Below are 21,527 nucleotides of genomic sequence, written 5' to 3'. Positions count from 1 at the left end.
ACAAAGAAAAATTAGTTACTTATTCCCATACACAGAGGGCACCAAATGAAATTAATGGGCAGCAACTTTAAAACTAATAAAAGAAAGTGGTTCTTCACACAGCACACAGTCAACCTGTGGAACTCCTTGCCAGAGGAGGCTGTGAAAGCTTGGATTGTAGCAGGGTTTTCAAAAAGAGCTAGATAAATTCATGAAGGTTAGGTCCACTAAAGTCTATTAGCCAGGATGGGTAAGTCTAGTCTAGCCTCTGTTTGTCAGAAGCTGGAGATGGATAGCAGGAGAGAGATCGCTTGATCATTACCTGTTCAGTCCACTTCCTCCTGGGGCACCTGGCATCAGCCACTATCAGCAGATGGAATACTGGGCTGATGGACCTTTGGTATGACCCAGTATGGCCGTTCTTATGTTCTTAATGTAAACCTTTGCATCACTTTTTATATTATATACATTCATATTTTAGTTTTATATAGCTTTGAAAATCACAGGCAAGTATATAAATAATTTAAATTTTGTTCTTAAACTCACACAGAAAAATTATTTTACTAAACCATCATATTTTAGATGGAAAGGAAATATAATGAAGATAATACATGTTGAGCCAAAGACAGCAGCTGAAAAGGAAAACAAATACCATTATCTAAGCTTCTTTTCCACAGAAAATTGTTTATTTAAAACAGTTGATTGTTTTTTATGATCAATTTGGTATTTTCTCACACGATATTTGGATTATTTAGCAAAAAGATGAAATATTAAGCTGGGGTATTATTAGACCTATTCCACTTTCTGTACTTTGTTAATTCAAGACTCGGAGGACATACTCAGAAGAAATAGATCTGGTTTAAGATTTGTGAAATAAAATTAGAAAAGGCAATCACAAACTATGAATAATGAACAGAATACAATCTAACAAGCTTGCTACCAACTGTGAGATACTCAAAGATGTTTATGCAAGCCATTTAGCAAACATATTAACAGAACTGAGAACAGAAGGGCATTACATTCTCAACAACCACTATTCATAAGGAATAAACTGACAAGCTTTAACTGTACATTTTATGAAGTGACAGCTTTCAAATGGTATAATTTATTTGTAATATTACAGAACTGCTCAAAGACCTAATCAGGATCAGGAGCTTTCCGTTGTAAGACAATATGAACACAAAAGCATATGATTCATATTGTAAGTATCTTACAAAGCATTACCTTATAAATAAAATTGTTAGTCTTTAAGAAAACAAAAAAGCAGTCCCGTAGCACTTTAAAAACTAACAAAATAATTTATTAGGTGATGAGCTTTCATGCGACAGACCCACTTCTTCAGATCTTTAAGGTGCTACAAGACTGGTTGCTTATTTTGCAAAAAAAACAGACTAACACAGCTATTCCTCTAACTCAATATGAGAGCGTCCCATTGCTTTAGTATGTCTTCACAAGACCCACTAAATTGACACTTGCTGCACTGACTGCACCAGGGCCAATTTACTGGCAACTGTAGACATACCCATACTGTAGAGTGCTAGCTTTTTAGAAGTGACCAGTATTGCATTAATTCCAGTTCTAAGTCAGAATACCAGCATACCAACACTCCTTGTTTAAAATACAGTAGACCACTGAGATGTGCACTTGAGTTGCGTGTATTTTGAGTTAATGCATCTCTGAATGAAGGGTAGCTGACCTCTGGCTCCTGTCCAATAGCTGGAGCCAGGAAACTGACCAGGGCTGCAGCCCTGCTCCTGTCAGTGATGACAGTTTAGAGCCTGACTCTCAGCGGCCACTGATAGGAGCAGCTGCTGCCACTGACAAGATCAGGGAAACCACTCTTGTCGGGGCGGGAAGAGTTTCAGGCTGCCGCCCCTGAGAAGAGCCAGAAGACTAACAAGCACATCAGCTCTGGTCACTTTCCCCTGTAATGTTAGCTGCCCAGAGCCAGGCTCTCAGCTGCCCACCATTCAAAGGGGACAGGAAACTGACCAGGGCTGTTGTGCTGGTCAGTCTCCTGGCTCCCTCGAACTGCATGAAATTTGACTTTCGTGGGGTTGCACAAGAACGCAACAACCATATAAGTCAAAGGTATACTGTATTAAAAAGTTTTAATAAGTGAAAACTTTGATGCTAGTTTTGGACCATTTTAGTTTGTATTTGCACTTCTGCACATGAATACGTTCTGGAACTAGAACCAATATAATGTACAATTTTCACTGTGTCTGTATTCACACACACACACACTTTACCTTCTGTTAGTTAATCTCCTGTATGAACTTACAAAAGTTTAAAATGAGAAAGAACAAGATTAAGATCAGACAAATTTTATCCCACTTATGACTTTTTGTTCTATAATGGAAACGTTTTTAAAAGAACTATTCAACTTTGGTATTAAGTATGCAACTGTATTTGAAGACCCAACATAAAATTTAAAGTATGTCAGAATGAAGCCTGCCAAATAATCAGATGAGCCACTAGAAAATTAAGGTGCTAAAGAAGCAGTCCAGAGAGACATGGTTACTGCAGGAAAGTTAGAATTCTTTGCATCAGCCTTTCCTGCAGAGGGTATGAGAGAGATCCACACAACTTCGCCACTTTTTTTAGGTGAAAAATCTAAGAGGCCCAGACTGAGGTGTCAACAAAGGCGTTTGGGGGGAGGCAATAAATTAGACAATATGGCTGTGATCACACTTGGCCAAAGCTTCAAAACAGCCATGCTAATGGCCAAGTTGGAGAATACTAATGAGGCACTAAAATGAATATTCCAGCTGTGGTACTTCCAAACTGCCGTGTTTCGCTTGCATGCAGCTTGTCTACACAGGGGTCCTTTTCAAAAGGCCCCCACAGACTGATTGGAATAAGGGGATTTCGAAGTCTGCAGGGTCTTTTCGAAAAGGACCCCCCTGTAGACAAGCCGCACGCAAGCAAAATGCAGCATTTTCGAAGTGCTGTGGCCGGCAGCATGTTAATGAGGCACTGAATATTCATTTCAGTGCCTCACTAGTATTCTCCTATTTGCCCCTTGAGAAGTTTTGACCAAGTGTGGTTACAGCCTATGTCATCACCAGAATCACACGGTACTCACCCAAGAATACTGAACAGTAGAACTGCTTACTGTGGTACGTAACATAGCACTTAGACCAGTCTTGGTAACAGATAACTGGCAGATAGCTAATACAACTCAGTTTGTTAAAACAGGCTCCATAGGCAATCCTGGAAAATACAGGCGCAGTGACCTACCCTGAGCACCAGGCAATTAACTGAAACTATAGCAAAGAAAAAAAGGATCAGACACATAGATGAACACTGTATATGTTGCAGAAGCGTCAACTCCGACTTTGCAAAGAGAAAGCATGCCTCACTAATCTATATCATAATATTTGAATGTGTCTTTGAATGTGTCAGTAAATGTGAACAAGGATGCTCTAGTGCATACAGTATACTGAGATTTTAAGGAGGCATCTGACTACATTCCTCACTGAACACTCTTAAGCAAACTAAAAAGGAGTGGTATAAGAGAGAAGGACCTCTCATGAATCAGTAAACGCTTTCAAGGTAGGAAAAGGGTAGGACTGGAGAAAAAAAAAGTGATGTCACCCAAGAATCTGTGTTAGGACCAGTGCCATCAAACACATTAATAAATAATCTGGAAAAAAGAACCAAATAAGGAGGTGGGCAAGGTTTCCAGATGATACAATATTACTCAATGGAGTTATGTCCAAAGAAGACTGAAAAGAGTTAAAAAAAGTCTCTCTCAAAGCTGAGCAACTGGGAAGACAAGTTGCAAATAAAATTCATAATTGATAAATGTGAAATACTGCACAATGGAAAGCATAATCCCAACACATGAATACCAATACAAAATGACGGAGTTTAAATTAACTGTTGCCACTAAAGAAAGAGATCTTGAAGTCACTGTAAACAATCCTCTGAAAATGCTCCATCAATGTGCAGTAATAGTCAAAAAAGCTAGCTATATTACAAACCATTTGAAAGAATATATAGAAAACGAGAAAATATCAGAATGCCACCATATAATTCCATGGTGCACCAACACCTGGAATAGTGTGTGGAGTTCTGCTCACCCTATTTCAAAAGTACAGAGAAGGGCAACAAAAACGATTAATGGTGTGGAAGACCATCCATATAAGAAGAGACTGGGATGGTTCAGTTTACAAAAGAATGTGACTGAAGGGAGATACAGATCCTATAAAATCATGAATTGTGTGAGAAATTGAATTAGGCAAAACACAAGAAACCAGGAAAAGTTCAATAGATGGAATTTAAATGAAAACCAAAAGTATTACTGGTTTCAAAAAAATTACGTAAGTTCATGGAGGACAGGTCCATCAACGTCCTGGGTGTCCTTAAATCTCTCTTAGAAGCTGGATCACTTGATAAATTTCCACATTGTGTTCACTCCCAAGAAAGCATCTGACACCAGCCCCATTGGAAGACTAGTTACTGAGCTAAATGGACTATTGGTATAACCCAACACGACCATTTTTGTGTTCTCATCTATTTGTATCAGTGTCAATGTGCTGATGGCACAGAGCATTTGATCCCATTCCTAATAATTAATGTCAGATGCGTTATTAAACTGCAGAACACTGCTTTTACGACTTTATGGTTAATTTCACAAAGAAATCCGCACAGCACCTAACTGTAGTTTTTGTCCGCCTCGAAGAACACATCTGCACTGTGTAACATCAAAACAGAAGATTTAGGAACAGCCATATTAAACCAAAGAAGTGCCTCAAAGTGCTTCTTGTACCAATGGAAAAAAAACATTCTACAGCATATTAAAATTGAGGATATATCCGTACTTACCTGGTGTTTGACATGCTGCAATCAACCTTCGAGGGTTCGATTTTGCTGCATCTTTGAAGATGTGGCAAAATTGATCTCTCTGGGCTTGGCCGTTCGACCCTGGTAGTCCACACAACCGCATGGAGTAAGGGACACTGGCCCGAGCCCAAAGAGGCCCCCTCCCACCATCTTCACTAGGGAATGAAGTCTATCTTAATATGTCAATTCTACCTATGTTAAGGCATAGCTAGAATTTCATATCTGTGTCTGACTTTTCTGACTCTTGATGTAGACCTTGTTCCCTCGTGTAGACCAGGCATGAGTGAGCACAAGAAAACCAGCTCAGGAGAAATCACTAGCATTGATGGTCTAAGATGAGATTTTAAGGGAAATTCTCAAACTGAATGTTTACTATTTTTAGAAAAGCAATTTCTGATGAAATATTCTTTAATCGGCATGTAGAATGTATTCTGCTGACTTCCTGTATTGAAAAGTTTTATGCTTGTTTTTTTCCCTGTTCCCTTGATGATAAGTTTTTTCCAGTATGGAACAGTAGTTGAACCAAAATGTTTGTGCTCCCCCTCCTCCTTTGCACCTTCCTCCTTTCAAAGAGGTCTTGGGGAAGAACACACCTGAAAACTCTAGCTGCGCATAATATGGTATAGCACTATATTCACAGGATAATAAAAAATAACTATCAGAAGATCAGTTAAGTTGACTGGATACAAATGCTGTCATATGCAAAAGTGATTTTCTTGTTGATGTCCCTTTAAAGGGAGAGAATTACCAACAAAGAATGGAAAGTGAGGCACATTCAGGAAAACATTTAAGTCTGTGTTTAACCTTAAAGTTGAAGTACTTTCCTGCAATGAGGTGCAGTTAAGCACATGATATTTTTACTACTCTGAACTGGGCCCTAGTTGAGTAAACTAAAAGGACAAACAGATTTTACAGAATGGGAAAAAAACCACAATCAAACAACGAAATAAAGATGGGCGGGGCAGGGAAAAATATTCTCTAATGTCTACGTGAAAGTATTGTGTGTGTTTTTAACTGCAAGTGCCAAAAATAACCCAAAATGCACAATTTACATCGCAGGAACACCTATGTTTCTTCCACTTTGTTGTATAAGCACTCTATTATACATTTTGTCAAATGTTCATTAAAATTTTTACCTGTTGAACCCTATGACAAACGTACATTTAAAATTACACATAGCAAAATTTCTACAAAAATTTCCATTTGCTTACCTCTGAGGGGGAATATAAGGAGCAGATACTGTTGGCATAGCTGTGCATGGTTCAACCACTGATTTTTTAGTCTTTTTTGCCTTTTTCCTGACTTTTGACGTAGACCTTGCAGTTCTGACTGATCCATCTTTTCTACACAAACCATTTTTCACCTCAGCATCTCCATAAATATTTAAAGGTCGCCGTATACAACCTGGTGGAGTATGTACATCACAATAGGCAGTCTTTTTTACAGAGAATGTTGTCCCACTTCCAGTTAATTCTTTCACAGGTTCCATTTTCATATACAAACCAGCCTTTTGAGCACATGTCACATGGAATGCTGTGTAACAGTTTGCTTTGTGGCACTGGATACAGGCACCTACGCCTTTTTGTTTACAGAGGTAGCATGTTAACTTCCATCTGGCTGGGGGAATGTTTCTGACACCATCAATTGGCTCAATAAAAACTGTATTGGCAAATCCAACTTCTGGAATCCACAAAGCACATACAACATGTCCCCAGCGGTCATCGTCAGTCTTTTTAAAGGCACCTCCCTTGTTGGGGCAAAGCACACAGTCTACAGGCCGGGAATGGGATTGCAGACAGCGTCTGCAGAGCCATTGACCCTCAGGTATATATGGCACCCCATAGCATTCCTGATGCACTGCTAAATTACACATATCACAAAATAGGATTACATTGCTGTTCTGACATTCACCATCCATGCATATACAACATACTGCATCTTCATCAATTAAAGACTGATGATCACCCTGTTTTTGGTTCTCACAATAAGATTCTTTCTCAAATCTGTCCATAAGGAATTCAAACATATTTTGTGACACAACTGACACTCCATCACTTTTTCGCTTTTCATTCATTATTTCTAACCATGCATAATCTTCTTCATCCATGTCATACTCCACTTCATTGTCAAGCTCTTCTGCTGACTTTTCAATGAACTTATAATAAATTGGAGGTCTCCGAGGGGCAGAAGGCGGACTGTACTCAACAATACGTACTTTTGGTTCTGGAAGAGGACCTGTTGTAGCAGGTGTACCATGTGCACTTGGAAGAGCTTCATTTTTCTTTTTCACTTTGTTATTTTTATGCCTCTTGGTTCTCAAATAAACTGGTGGTCTCTCACTATTTTCTTTATTGCTGTTGCATTCACTCATTTCTTGCGCTGTAAGATCATCTTCTAATATAATCTCTAATGGATCAAAAATACTGATCCTGTGCAAGCGACCTTCAATTTCTATTTCAACCATTCTTTGAGCTTGAGCATATGTTAAAGTTTCTCGTGTAGGGGAGTTTTTAATACTGCATGGGGAAGAAGAATGCCTTGCTGCAGATACTCGATGGCATCTTCCTTTTCTCCTCATTTGGTAATGATTACCTAAAAGCATAATCAGAATTATTACGTTGCATTTTAAAATATTTACCTCTCTAGCTAATGTATAAAATATAGGTAAATAAAAAAAACAACAGGAGATAGTTTAAAGCAACGTCTTACTTATGGACATGCAACCATTTCATTTATGCAATGTTTGAACCTGAAACCAACTTAAATCTAACTGTTCTTCATTTGCAAAGGCACACCAGATAGTAACACATGTACCACTACTTCACAAAGAAATATGTTGACAGATGACTGAAATGAATTTCAGTAATTTCCTGCACAGAAAATGTCCCCTCAGAGACAAATTAATAAGAGTATAATGAATTTAAAGAACATGAAATTGTATATACCTTCAGTAAGCCAATCAAATTGTGGCAATTCAACATTGGCACAAAGAAATTGTTGCCAAGGCCCAAACACCAAATAATCAAACTTGCACTATAAGCTAACAGAATTAGTCATTGTAATAGAAAATTACCATTGCATACAAGCCTTTAGCTCTGGAATACAAAGCCCTAGTTTCATGGATAAAAGCTTATTCAGCAGAAGACTGCATAAGAATACTCCAGAAATACTTTTACACAAAAGGCACTTATGACCAGAAAAATTACTGAGTAAAAATTGCATTTGCTTTAACAAATCTGACCTTTCTATATATTCAGAATTGTACCTGCTTACAAGTCAGTATGTTTACATTTACCTAAACTGAACCTCAAATACACATGGTTTATATTATTTCCTCTTGTGTTTCACTATTTATGTCCAATTTTTTGAGACAGGGATCTTTCTTCCACATTTTCATGTGTGTGCTATCATATAATCAACATAATCTTTGCCACTAGAATTATCATTACCACTATACATTTTATTCAGGTCTACATAACCCTTATTCCTGTAGAAGAGCATATTCCATTATGGCTCAACGTATCACTAAGACAAATACAAATTAAAGTTAAATACCAATACTTTTACCACTAGTGGATATGCACTTTGAGAACAACTTTAATTTTAGGTCCCAAACTGGGCCTTTTGCCAATTAGGGGGAAAAAAATATTTCACTTTGAAAATGAATGTTTAGCCTGAAAGAAAGCTCCAGTACTATTTTCTGAAATTGAGTCTCAAGAGTACATCAATATTTTCTGACTTGTAGAGTGATTAAGATTCCATTAATTTGTGCATTATACACAGTCAGCTTGGGCTAGAACTGAACCAGTAACACTAGCTTTTAGCTTAAAGATCTACTGGATTAATGTACCGCATGTATACCATAAGGGAAGCTGCGACAATAAGATTGTAAAGAGGGAAAACTAGGCATCTTGACCAGACTGGTCCACTAATAATTTGTCATCTGGGGCGATGTCTAAACTGCAGACTTCTGTTGGGAGACCGAATATCTCTCAGCAGAAGTCTGCCATGTTTGCAGCATTCTGCTGACATCCATCTTCCATGTTCCACAACTAAGAATGGATGTCTCAGCAGAGGGGGGGGTTTCCTGACATTTGGCCCCACGTGGATGTGTGACACTGAAACCCCCCCCGTGTCGGAAGCACCTTCCTTATGCCTGGGTAAAATCAGGGCGATCTTGCGCAAATACGCAAATTAGCTGTTCACATTTTCAAGGCCCCTCCTTTGCATCACATTGCTGGCAGCACTGCTACGTGTAGATGCAGCCAATAATAGTAAAAATATGTTTCCAACCTATGTCCAAAAAAACATATCCAGTGAACAGTCTACTGAGCAACACCTGATTTTCACTGTGCTTACAATGAACAAAAAAATAATTAGGCACATTTTTCTCCTTTTGTGAATTTGCATGAAACTTTTAAGAGTGGTGGTGAGGAAGATAAATATATTAATAGATCATGCAATGCTCTGGTATCTGTTGATGAAAAGCACTGCACTACAGTTCAGTATTATTATTAGTTTGTACACCAACATGTCATGTAATGTGTCAGTTTCCATCCGTGGATCAAAACACTGATATTTGCTATATAATGTCCATAACCAGACATATCGAGAGAGTAACAATTTAGTTTAACCCTAAATTTAGTTCCCATAATCTCATAAATTCTGGAACAGGGAATATAAAATATGATCTCTAAATTTCAATAAAAATGCATATTTGTTCCCTCACAATGCGGCAAAGTAATTTGTCATTGCATTACTGCATGAGAACCTGACACTGAATTGACTAATTCTGTTTCATTTTCTAAGACAGTGATAAATGGCACAATAGGTGAAAAACAAATATTTTTTTCAAGTCAATATTAATAATCCAACACATAAATATTTAGCATTCATGTTATTTTAATCTGGACTCTAAGAAGTGTTTTATATAAATCCACGTATGTTTATATACCCCATCACTAGCCCTACAAACACCAATGACATTGATCATTGAGGTAACTGCTTAGTACCTCACACTGGAAAAAGAGAGGCAGTGGCTACTATGATTGATTAAGGAACAGCAATTCTTAACCTTTTTCTTTCTGAGTTCCCCCTCCCCAAACATGCTATAAAATTTCCATGGCCCACCTGGGCCACAACTGTTTTTCTCCATATTCAGTAGATTAAAAGCAAAAGCCAACAGTTTGGGATAGCAAGCAGGGCAATAGCTTGTGTCTGATTTCACAAACGGCCCCATGAAGCCAAGTTGCTAAAGTTCTGGCTTCACCCCTGGGATGCAGGGTTGGGACTTAAGTTTTCTCCCCTTGCCCCAGCTAGTCTAATGTGCTCTCTGCTCTCTTGCTTATTTAGGCAGACCCTATGAAACCTGCTTGTGGCCCCCTGGAGTTCCGCAGACTCTTGGTTGAGAAACACTGTCACAGAAGATACTCTGCCATTTGTGCATATGATAGTCATTGTTCTTTCATATATTCTAGTATTACAAACAATTAGATTTCAAGCAAAAAACAGACAATTTCTCAAGCACAGTGGCAACCATGGAACATGTACACAAGCAGCTTTGTTTTCCTCCCAGGTTTAGTGCATATATCATAAACTCTAAATAAGGGAAGTCATCTATCACAAAGGGAGGAAAAAAGGCGCTTCCCAATAATGAGATAAAGACAATTACAGTGTATGTGTTTAAAAACCTTTCCTTACTTTTAGATTAACTCTGGCCCTACCTGGAAACAAACAGCAAGTTAACATTTTACATTTTTTAAAGGTAAATAGAACACAAGGGAGGGGGGCACACTACATGTGGAAGTAGTCGGGACAATATCTATCCTAATTTCGTAGCTGAATAGTCTGGGTAACTAAAAATGCCTTAGGATGATCGGGCATAAGGGTTGATAACCTTACCATAAAACAAAAAGAAATCCTAATGTGTTACACAGCTCAGATTTGGGGTATTTCTTTCCTTCTTCTAATGCAGGACAAAGGCTGCAGAATATGTACTCCTCACAAACCTACTTTTTTCTGAAAGACAATTTGCTGAGGCATCTTCCACTGTCATGACAAAAAAATGTGAAGATGCAGCTATTTCTGTGGAATGAAAATGATGGGGCTGAAGCACTGCTTGGTAAGAGTACAGGAGACGGAGAAGCAGGTTAAACCTATAGGAAGAGCCATTATAAGGGCTACCAATTCCTTTGCAAACCTGCACACTCCTCTTCCTGGGTATCTTTTGTGCTTGGTTCCTTGCTCAGCAGAAGAGAAATCCACCCTTCCATTCGTGTTTCTCAACAAGCATCCCTGATACTCGCCCCCGCAAAGAGACACAGACAAAGAAATTATCAAGGATGCTGCAAACAGTGCATTAGGGCCAGACCCCAAGGGCCAGCAAGCAGAAACCTTCCCAGCATGCACGTGGAGCGAGGAGACCAGCAGCCTCGGCCTCCTAGCGAGAGCACCCCCTCAAGTCTAGCCGCACTGACGGGCGGAGGAGTCCGGGGCTGCACCCCAGCCGGTTGCAACCCGCCGATGACCACGCCCAGGCTGACCCTGGGGAGCTGGACCAGGCAGGCCCACCTGACATCGTCACATCTAACCCAACCCAGAGGCAGCCGGCCCCTCCGCCCATCCAGCTGCTTCTCTGCCCGGCCGCCTTCCCGAGGGGCACTCGCACCTATGCTCTTCCAGAGCGATCGCCCCCTCCCCCACGGTGAATGGTTTCTGCCCACGCCCCTTATCCCTCCCGCACCCTGCTCCAGCGTGAGCACTTCCTGCCCACGCCCACCACCGCTCTAAAGGCAACCACCCCCCTCCCCCGCGCGAATGGTTCCGGCCCGCGCCCGTCACCCCCGCGTGAATGGTTCCTACTGAAGCCCGTCAGCGCCAACCTTCCCGAGCCTCGCCCCACCCCCCACCCGACAATACTGTCGGCCCATAAACATGGCGTCCAACAAAACAGCTTGCGCTGCGCCCTCCCCCGCCCGCTGCGCCGGGCTGCCTCCGCCCGCTCCCGCCACCGAGCCCCGCGCGCTAGGCCTGGCCCCGCCGGCTCTGCCCGCGAGTCGCACTCACGCTGTGGGAGTCGCCGGAGCGCGGCTGACAGACCCTCCTCCTCTTCGTTCCGGGTGGACGCTGCGGCCGGTCTAATGGCGGGGATGGCGCCGCCGCTGCCTGGTGCCGCTCCCAGCAGCTCCAGGCGGCCAAGCGGGCGCGGGCGCGGGCGGTGCCGCGCTGCCTTCGGGCTGGCGGCGGCGCCGGCGGGTGCGGGACTCCTGCTCGAGACGCGCACGGCGCATTCGGGAGGCGCGGAGCTGGTCGCAGTCCGGCTGCGGGCTCGGCGCTCCGACCTCGGGCTCAGCACCGCCCCTCCCCCCTCGGCACAAACAATGCGGCTTCACCACAGCGCTGCGCCGGCGGGGGGAGCGGGGGACGGGACGTGAGAGCGCCAGTCCCAGGCACCGCCCCGCCGCCGCTGCCGTGGGGGAGGGGCTTCCCTTCGCTGCCTCAGCCCTGTGTTGCAATGGGGCGGTTGTAGCAGGCGCGCGCTAGGGCCAAAGCAATAGAGCGCACGTTAGGCGTTGTTCCCCCCGGGGCGTTAATCAGTGCGAGTGCTCCAGTGGGGCCTTCCCAGTCCCTTCTCTGCCGGCAGAGGTGAGACAAAGCCGCGGGGAGACGTTCAGCTTTCAGTGACACGGAGGCGCAGCTCGTCCTGGCTGCTTCCCTTCCGGCCCCTGCGTGCGGCCTCACTCTCCCTTTCCTGGTACTGCCTCGCCCCCGTAACTACAGGTCGTGGTCTCCCCCTGGCTTGGGGCTTCTGTCCTAGGGTTCCAGCGGGAAGAGCTAGTGTCCCTTCTCCATTGCCGCTTTCTCTCCCACTACTTCTCATCCCTATGGGCCACACCCAGGGGTCAGCAACCAAAATAGTGAGAAGAGCCATTTTTTCAAATTCAGTTACAAAATCAACTCTTCAGGAGCTGCAATGGCCGTGAGTAGGAGACAGACTTTAATAATATCAAACCGTTCTTTCAGTAACCCCTATTTTAAGGACAGCAGGTGCACAACGAATTGCACCAGTTAGAAAATGTATGTTCACCCCTATATTGGAAAGCAAATGGGGATAAGGGGATAGCCTCTAAAGCAGGAAGGAGCAATATTCTCCTCAGGCCTCTACAGTTCCAGGCTCTATCCCCCTGGCCCTCAGCCACCAAATCAACCCACCCCATCTCCAGCTGCATCCACCTCAGCACCCAGATTTGGCCTCCCATTCTCAAGCTTTATCACCCTCACACAAACCTGCCCTCCCATCCCCAGGCTTAACCTTTCAGCCTCAAACCCACCCTCCCATCCCCAAGCATAGTCTCTCTCACCCTCAAACCCATGCCCCCATTGCCAGAATTAACGCACCTCAGACCCAAACCTGCCCCTGGCACTAATCCGTCTATGGTGCTGGCTGGAGAACCTAGGCCAGGCAGGTACCTGCACCCAGCAGAAAGAAGGCTGGCATGGAGGAGTTCCAGTGGTGGGGGTGAGCCAAACTGAGCCACGCCCACTGGAGGGGCTCCCTGCCCTGCCACCACTGAAATAACGGAACTAAATTCAGTTGGTTTAATGGCCGGATCCCTCCCACTGCCCTGCAAGCAGTTAAACCAATTAAATTTAGTTCTACTGCTTCAGTAGTAGCAGGGCAGGGACCCGCATAGGAGTCAGCAGCGAAAGCTAGTGCAGCCACAGATAACTCCTTGAAGAACCGCATGCGGCTATGGAGCCACAGGTTGCCAACCCCTGGCCATACGCATGGCAGAGCAGGTCTGTGACTCTAACCCTAAGGCTTTCCCACATACACTCACATGAGTGCCCCTGTGCTGTCCTGAAATTTGAGGGATCAATAAAAAAGCATCTCATGTCATCTGAACACTTCCTGTAAGCACCAAAATCCAGATCAGTGTCTGTACATGGGAGCCGGCTACACTTCTTTTCCTGGCTACTTCTGACTCCTTCCCCACCCTGCCCTCCCACTGATCCTTTGGGGGAAGAACTGTTATTCTCTCCCTTCCATGTCCCCCACCATCAGTCTTCTGTATACCCACCTCAGGTTCTCTCCTGTCTTCCACAACACCCTTCAGCACTGTAAGTCATAAATATGCCTCCTGTTCCCCACTTATTCTCTCCATCGTGTTTTCTGTGTCTTTACTGCTCCCCACAGTCCCTGTGTCCTGTCTAGCCCTCAAGATTTCGTAGAGTGGCTGTATGTTTACTTGTGTCTTACTGAAAACACTGGAGCTGGCAACCAACTTTATTAAGAGCAGCCTTGCTTCTTCCTGCAGATAGACTCAAGAAAAATAGCATTGAAAGCATTAGAGGATGGTGGAAATTATGAAAATGAGAAAATTTATGAATTGGCACCTTACATCAAGTTTTCACGAGACAGATAAAATAACACCGCAGAATTACTAGAGTTGTGATAAAAAAATGACAAAGAGTTGTTAACACTGACACAGACTTTGCCTGAGTGAGGGATCACTGCACAGAACTACGTCACTGGCCCTCTAGCTTCATAGTAAGATAAAGGAGCCCACAAACTTTTCTCAACCACAAAATAATTCCTTCAGAAACAGAGACATTACATATTTTAGTGGCACCTTAAAATTGTTTAGAAAAGAGAAATTACACAAAAAAGCTGGTGAACTGAGTCTACATGAAAGCAATTAGGCATGTTAACTGTTGGTTGTTCTTACAGCACCACTGCAACACACCTTGCATACACACATAAAAGTACTCCAATGGTTCACAAATGTTACAGTAGTACGAAGCATCCTTCAGTCTATGTAGAGTATGGATCGCGCCCTTCGTAGTTCCATTTGGGATCATCATTTGCAGCGTCGACTGTGAAGGCCCACATGAGAGTGACAGTCCTTGCCGCACCCGTTGCATGTGTAATGAGTGTCTGGAAGGTCCTTACTGTGCCTTCTCTGGGCTCGCTTCTCTGCGAGCTGTCTGATCCTCATCTCACCCTTCTGAAGGCCCTTGTGTAACCCCTGCCTCCATCTGCTGCGATTGTCTGCCAGCTCCTCCCAGCTGTCCAGCTCGATGTCTACCTCCCTGAGGTCCCTCTTGCAAACATCTTTGTAGCACAATTAGGGGTGTCCAGGAGGTCTTTTGCCAGAGGCTAGCTCGCCATACAGGATGTCTTTTGGAATCCTTCCAACATTCATCCTGTGGACGTGGCCAAGCCAGCGGAGCTGCCGCTGCCTGAGAAAGGTGAGCATGGTTGGGATTCCAGCTTCCTCAAGGACAGCGGTGTCGGACACTCTGTCCTTCCATGATATTCCAAGGATGCACCTGAGGCAGCGCAAGTGGAAGACGTTCAGCTTCTTTTCCTGGCGGGCATACAGGGTCCAAGACTCACTGCCATAAAGGAGGGTGCTGAGGATGTAGGTTCTGTAGACTTGCATTTTGGTGTGGGTGTACAACTTGCTGTTATTCCACACACTCTTGCTGAGTCTGGACAGAGTTGTTGCTTCTTTTCCGATCCTTCTATTTAGCTCAGTCTCCAATTATAAGGTGTCAGTGATGGTGGACCCAAGGTAAAACGACCTCATGGATGACCTCTAATGTATAGTTGTCAATGCTGATCGATGGAGGTTCAGCAATATCCTGAGCAAGTAAGTTTGTCTTCTTTAGGCTGATGGAAAGCCCAAAGTCCTTGCATGCTTTGGAGAACTGATCCAGCAGTTTCTGAAGCTGGTCTTCTGTGTGTGACACTACAGCAGTGTCATCTACGAACAGCATATCTCTGATGAGGACTTCCCGCACGTGAGACTTAGCTTTCAGGCTTGCAAGATTAAACAGTTTCCCATCAGATCTTGTGTGCAAAAAGATGCCCTCTACTGAAGATCCAAAGGTGTGCTTCAGAAGGAGCGTGAAGATGATCCTGAACAACGTTGGAGCAAGGACGCATCCTTGTTTGATGCCACTCCTGATTCTGAAAGCATCTGATAATGTGCCGTCATATTGGATGGTTCCTCTCATGTCTTTGTGGAAAGACTGGATCACCCTGAGTAACGATGGTGGACAGCCTATCTTGTGGAGCAGTTTGAAGAGTCCATCCCTGCTGACCAAGTCAAAGGCCTTAGTCAGGTCAATGAAGGCAATATAGAGTGGATTCCTCTGCTCCCTGCATTTCTCCTGCAGCTGCCTCAGACTGAAGACCATGTCAACGGTAGATCTCTCTGCACGGAATCCGCACTGTGATTTGGGATACGCCCTCTCAGCAATCTTCTGGAGTCTGCTTAGGATGACGCAAGCGAACAGTTTACCAGTGATGCTTAGGAGGGAGATTCCATGGTAATTGTTGCAGTCGCTTCTGTCTCCTTTGTTCTTATACAAGGTTACAATGTTAGCATCGCGCATATCCTGTGGAACCTCTCCCTCTCTCCAGCACAGGCACAGTAGCTCATGTAGGGGTTCCAGGAGGGTGTCCGTGGCACATTTGATTACCTCTGGTGGTATACCATCCTGGCCTGGGGCCTTTCCTACTGCAATGCTGTCAATGGCTTTCTTCAGTTCGTCCACAGTGGTTCCTGATCCAGTTCGTCCATTACTGGTAGGAGCTCGACAGCATTGAGGGCTGTATCAACCACGATGTTCTTGCGTTGAGTACAGCTGGGAGTAGTGCTTGACCCATCTCTCCATCTGTTTGGCTTTGTCAGTGATGACTTCACCTGATTTGGATTTCAGAGGTGCCATCTTGTTCTGGGTGGGTCCTAATGCCTTCTTGATGCCCTCGTACATTCCCCTGAAATTACCAGAGTCAGCACTGGTCTGGATGCTGCTGCATAGCTCAAGCCAGTAGTTGTTGGCACAGTGCCTGGCTGTCTGCTGTATTGTTTTTCTGGCTGCTCTGAGTGCTTGCAGGGTACTCTGGCTCGGTGAACATTCATGCTCCAGGAGTGCAGCGCGCTTATTTTTGATGGCTGGAATCATCTCATCGGAGTTAGCTTTGAACCAGTTATTTGTGTTTCTAGCTCTTCTTCCAAACACTGACAAGGCCGTATTGTAAATTGTATCCCTCAGATGCTGCCATCTGGATGTCACATCGGCAAGCCCAGGGCTGCTGCGCAGATTCTCCTCGAGGGCCCCTCTGAACTTCTCAGCTCTCTCTCTGTTTGCCATCTTTCTGGCACCAATGTGGGGCCTTCCAGTTGGTTTAAAGTGGTACAGCTTCTTGGGTCTCACCTTGAGTTTGGAGCAAACTAGCGAGTGATCTGTATCACAGTCGGCACTATGATAGCTGCGTGTCAGAGGGACGTTTTTGAGGTTATCACATCTAGTGATGACCACATCTAGTTGATGCCAGTGCTTCAAGCATGGGTGTCTCCATGACACACTGTGCTGTGGCTTGGTTTGGAAAAATGTGTTTGTGATGCACAGATTGTGGTACATGCAAAGTTTGAGAAGATGCTGTCCGTTTTCATTCATTTTTCCCACACCAAAGTGGCCTAAGCAGGAAGGCCACAAGTCACGATCGGCTCCAACTTTTGCATTGACGTCACCCACAATGCACAGTTGTTTGCGAGCAGGTATTTGCGCTATGGCAGCACTAAGCATGTATCCCGAATCTGCGAGTCGCGTCTCTTACAGAGCAGCAATGTCAACTTGGAGCCTCCTCAGCTTCTCATTGATGACAGCGGTCTTTCGGGTGTCGCTAATGTCCTGAAGATCTTCAGTCAAACCGGTCAGCATGGGCCGCACATTCCAGCAAGCAAGCTTAAAACTTTGATGATTTCCTTTTCTTGTTGATTTTCTTATTGGTTTGCCTGGTGCTCAAATTTCAGTCACTTGTCAAGTTTGGGAACCTTATGCCTCACGTACCCAGTGAGGCAAGTAAACTGTGGCGGGACAGTACCCTACTGGCTGGGGGCTGCCCAGTGAGATGCGATGATCTCTCCCACTGTCGAAGGCAACCCCTGGCACTCGTTCGCTAAGCCAATCAAGCAAGAGCTTATAACTGGTATCTGTTACCTCCCGTGTTGGTTCAATGCTGTTAAGCGATGCTGGAGTACCTCTCCAGGCATGAGCCTGGGCAATTTTTTTTCGGGGGTGGGGGGGAACCCTGGGCTGCCCAGACGCCAGCGTCCCCCTCTCAGCTTTACTGATATAGTCCAAAGGAGAGGATAACCTCTACGTCTGGTACCAGCTCAGCTGCAGGAGTTGTCGGGTCAATGCCAGAAGTTGGCAGAGAACCGCCTTAGGACGCCCCTCCAGATCTTCTGTCAGGGTTTACTCCCTTAGCCTTGCTCCTTCCCAGGATAACCCACAAGGCAGTGGGGTACAAACGTTTCAACCACTCACAGAATTAGGTTATCTTTGTTCGAAGAAAATTGGGCTAGCTAGGTTCCTATGTGCCATCTATTACCTTAATATCTGGATGTCTCATAAACAATGGATTTGTCCCTACAGTAAACATTCCCTGTGAAGTAGAGAAGTATGTGTTACTATTCTTAATTTACAGACAGGGAACTGAGGAACAAAAGGTTTATAACTTGGAAATCTGTGGCAGTGCTAGAAACTAAATCCACATCCCAGGTCCCAGGCAAGCGTCTTATCCACAAGACCATCTACAATGTTATCTTCTACCATTCCAGTATCCACTGATAAGCCAGAATGGACAGATATCAATATTATAAGCCAGCGGTGTCCAATAGAAATTCAAGGATTGCCAGAGCCCTCCCCTACAGCCAGGAAGCCCCCTCCCCACACAAACTGCCAGTGACTCTCCAGACTGGAGCTGTGCAAGGTGAGCCAGTCTGCAGCTGGAACCGTACTGGGCCGCAGCCACCAGGGCCTTGCCAGGGCCACAGGAGCTGCACCAGGGCAAGAGCCACAGGAAGAACCACTGCTGCTGCCACGCACCTGTCCCACCAAGTGGTGGGCAGCATGCACGGAGCACGCGCCGTATGTTCAACTCTAAGAAGCTGCATTTTGTCACACTGATGTCCAGTTCACCACATGAAGCAAGTGGCAAGTGTATTGGATACCGCGTTTATAAGCAGTCACTGCTGTCCTCTTCGTGCACCAATCAGTGCTGAGTTGGCATTTCTAGTCTGATTTTTGCACTCCATTCTGTCAAGGTCAAGATGGCTATAAAACTTTTACTTCCAGAAGTACTGTGTCCTGTCTAACCCTTGGGGGACCCTAATAAAGTTGCAATTTTTTTGCATGTGGGAATTCGTTCCCCATTTCTGTTACCCAAATACGATCAGTTATTGTCACCTAGTATGACAGGCATCATCTTACAAGCCTGTTGCCAGTTGGCTCGAGGTTAACGTGGAAACACTGGAGAGAAGAGATTCAGGGACAGCTGAACCCAGTCCACACACATTACCCCATCTAGGTATCCAAACAACTGACTGAAATGGGCTTTGTTAGAAGTGCCAAACGATGTCAAGACAAAAAAAGGAACTGAAGTTCCTATATCATGAGGCCTAGCATAATAAAAGGGGCAGACAATAAGCCTTTTTACAAAGCTAAGGCACAAGTTGCATGAGTTAAAAACTGGCTCAATAGCAAATGTCAAAATGGACTTGTTAATGAAATATCACTGAGCAGCAGGACTGCTGACAGAATTGCTGGCCCCCTGAACAAGTGGGGAGGGGGAGATCTGGTTCTCATCCCCTCACATGGGGTGAGACTTTGAGCAGAAAGGGTGAGGCTGGGGGCTGGTCTCCCCCAGCCCAAGCCCATTAACACTGCCCAGCGAGTGCCACACAGGGCGCTGGCATCAATTTAAAGGCCCAGGGAATCAAAATCTGTGCCTGAGTACCCTTTTCACCCCCTTCCTTCACAGGCTCTGGGGAAATAAAATTGCTGCATTGCTGCATTGCCCTTAAAATATTCTCAAAACTTGGAGCTCTGCACTAAGATAACTATAAAAATGCCTAATGCTTCAAGTTTTCAGTTGGTCACCTGAGGGAATTAAGAATAAACATTTTCTGCACTGGACAATTGCCCAGATATATTTTGTTTTCTTTATCTTTCTCTGAAGCATCAGTTTGTCCACAAACGGAGAAAAGACACCAGATGGGGGACTCCAGTGTCCTTGTGTGATATGTCTGTGGCTAGTGTGTTGTGTTTCTATGTTCAGAGAAAAAATGACTGACAGATTTGGGGTCAAAAAGGTGTATGTCCCCAGGTCAGTTTGGAAGTAGGCCACTATAAGTTCCATTTTGTCAGGGATAGCTTCTTTATAAGTCCTGTCCTGGCAAGGTGAATTGATTTAAATCAAGATGATTTAAATCACAAAAAAATCACTGATTTAAATCAAATAATGGAGAAAGGAACTCCCGATAGCAAGCTCCTCAGTGGTAGTAGTGTAAGAAGGGATAACTAAACGGACAGATAAGCCTACAGAAACCAGAGGAGGTCAGGGAGTTGTCAAGCTCTGATTCTATTTCATGGTCCTGGTGCTCTGTGACTGATAGCTCTGTGACTATTTCCGTTCCTTTGTTCAGTCAAATCTCTGAGCAGAGTTCCTCCAAGTCGTATCCACTGACTCCTTGGATGTTTTTGACGAGCAGTGGGTGTTGTCAGGAGTTCTCTGCTGTGTCCCCTTCCAGTTACCTGATTCTTTACCCTCTGACCTCACCCACCTACCACCTCAATTCCTAATCCTGTTTTGAAAAAAAAGAAACTAAATGTCAGAATTTCAATTCTGCATAAGAATAAGGACAAAACCAAGAACATTTGAATTCTCCCACTGCCACCACATAGAGAAGCAGCTTAGCTTAGATACCAGATAGGCAGTTGGTTAGCGATCTCATCTGTGATGTGGAAGATTTAGGTTTAAATCATGCCTTGACCTACGACCAAGAAACCATTTCAGGAAGGGGGGGAAATAAAAAGCTTAGTCACAGAATATAGTATAGGGCCAGAAGGAACCACTGTCCCATGCTGCAGAGGAAACCCCTTTGCCCCAAAAGACCACAACCACTCTAACCTGAAGAAATGTTCATTCCCAACCCCAAATATGACACTTACATGAAAGCAGAAACCAACAGGCCAGCCAAGGACTTTATAGAATTCTCAAAACACTAACACACCGCAACAGCCCAGCCTATGTCATGCTATGACCATTCCTGATGTTTCAAAGGAAGTAGACAAAAGCCAAACTTACAAGTCTCCATAAAGCCTACCCAAATGGTAATTTTCAGAGGTTGAAATACTGCTGCATTTGGATTGAAGTGCACATGGACAGCAAAAGGCACTTAAGATGACAAATCCCTCCTGCCACCAAATTTCAAATGCATGCTACAAAAGTTGGTATGGCAAATCTTTTCACTGAAATAGTTATAAGAATTTTTTAAAGAAAGGAACCATTTCTCACCATATGAAATGTCCAGAAAATTAAGTCTGAAGCAGACATACAGCAACTCATCACCACCTTATACCAAGTGTTGTGGGAACACAGTCTCACCAAGTCCCATGATGTAGTTTTCTCCATCCCATGTTTCGTGCCTCTTTTCAAAAGCTCTACAAATTTGTGTCCCCCCATCTTTGTGATAAACAGATCCTGCACTGCTGTGCACTACTGTAAAAAGTGTTGTGGACACAACATGCCTGATCCCCTGTAGTATTTGCACAACCAGCAGAGAAGCCATACAGAAGAACAAGAAGCATTCTTGGAGGCTACCTTGCTGCTGGACAAA

General features: G+C 44.2%; 1 protein-coding gene across 6 annotated transcripts in view; it reads right to left on the bottom strand.

Moving 5' to 3' along the window:
* The window catches only part of BRD1 (bromodomain containing 1), a 99,175-nt gene extending 86,905 nt beyond the window's left edge, over positions 1–12,270 (bottom strand). For 5 of the 6 annotated variants that reach the window (XR_012648397.1, XM_075015781.1, XM_075015799.1 and 2 more), the window contains exons 1-2: positions 11,896–12,270; positions 6,042–7,422 (exon numbers count right to left, since the gene is read on the bottom strand). Coding sequence is in view for 5 of the 6 variants with exons in the window: in XM_075015781.1 (XP_074871882.1) it covers positions 6,042–7,408 (1,367 nt within the window). In the remaining variant the exon portion in view is untranslated. Of the gene's footprint in view, positions 1–6,041; positions 7,423–11,895 lie in introns of those variants that run through there. The other variant, XM_075015822.1, reaches the window with a different exon arrangement.
* Positions 12,271–21,527: the final 9,257 nt, after the last annotated feature.

The sequence above is a fragment of the Carettochelys insculpta genome, chromosome 1 (genome assembly GCF_033958435.1).
Source record: "Carettochelys insculpta isolate YL-2023 chromosome 1, ASM3395843v1, whole genome shotgun sequence".
NCBI lineage: Eukaryota > Metazoa > Chordata > Testudines > Carettochelyidae > Carettochelys > Carettochelys insculpta.
This window is presented reverse-complemented; position numbering and strand designations above follow the sequence as displayed.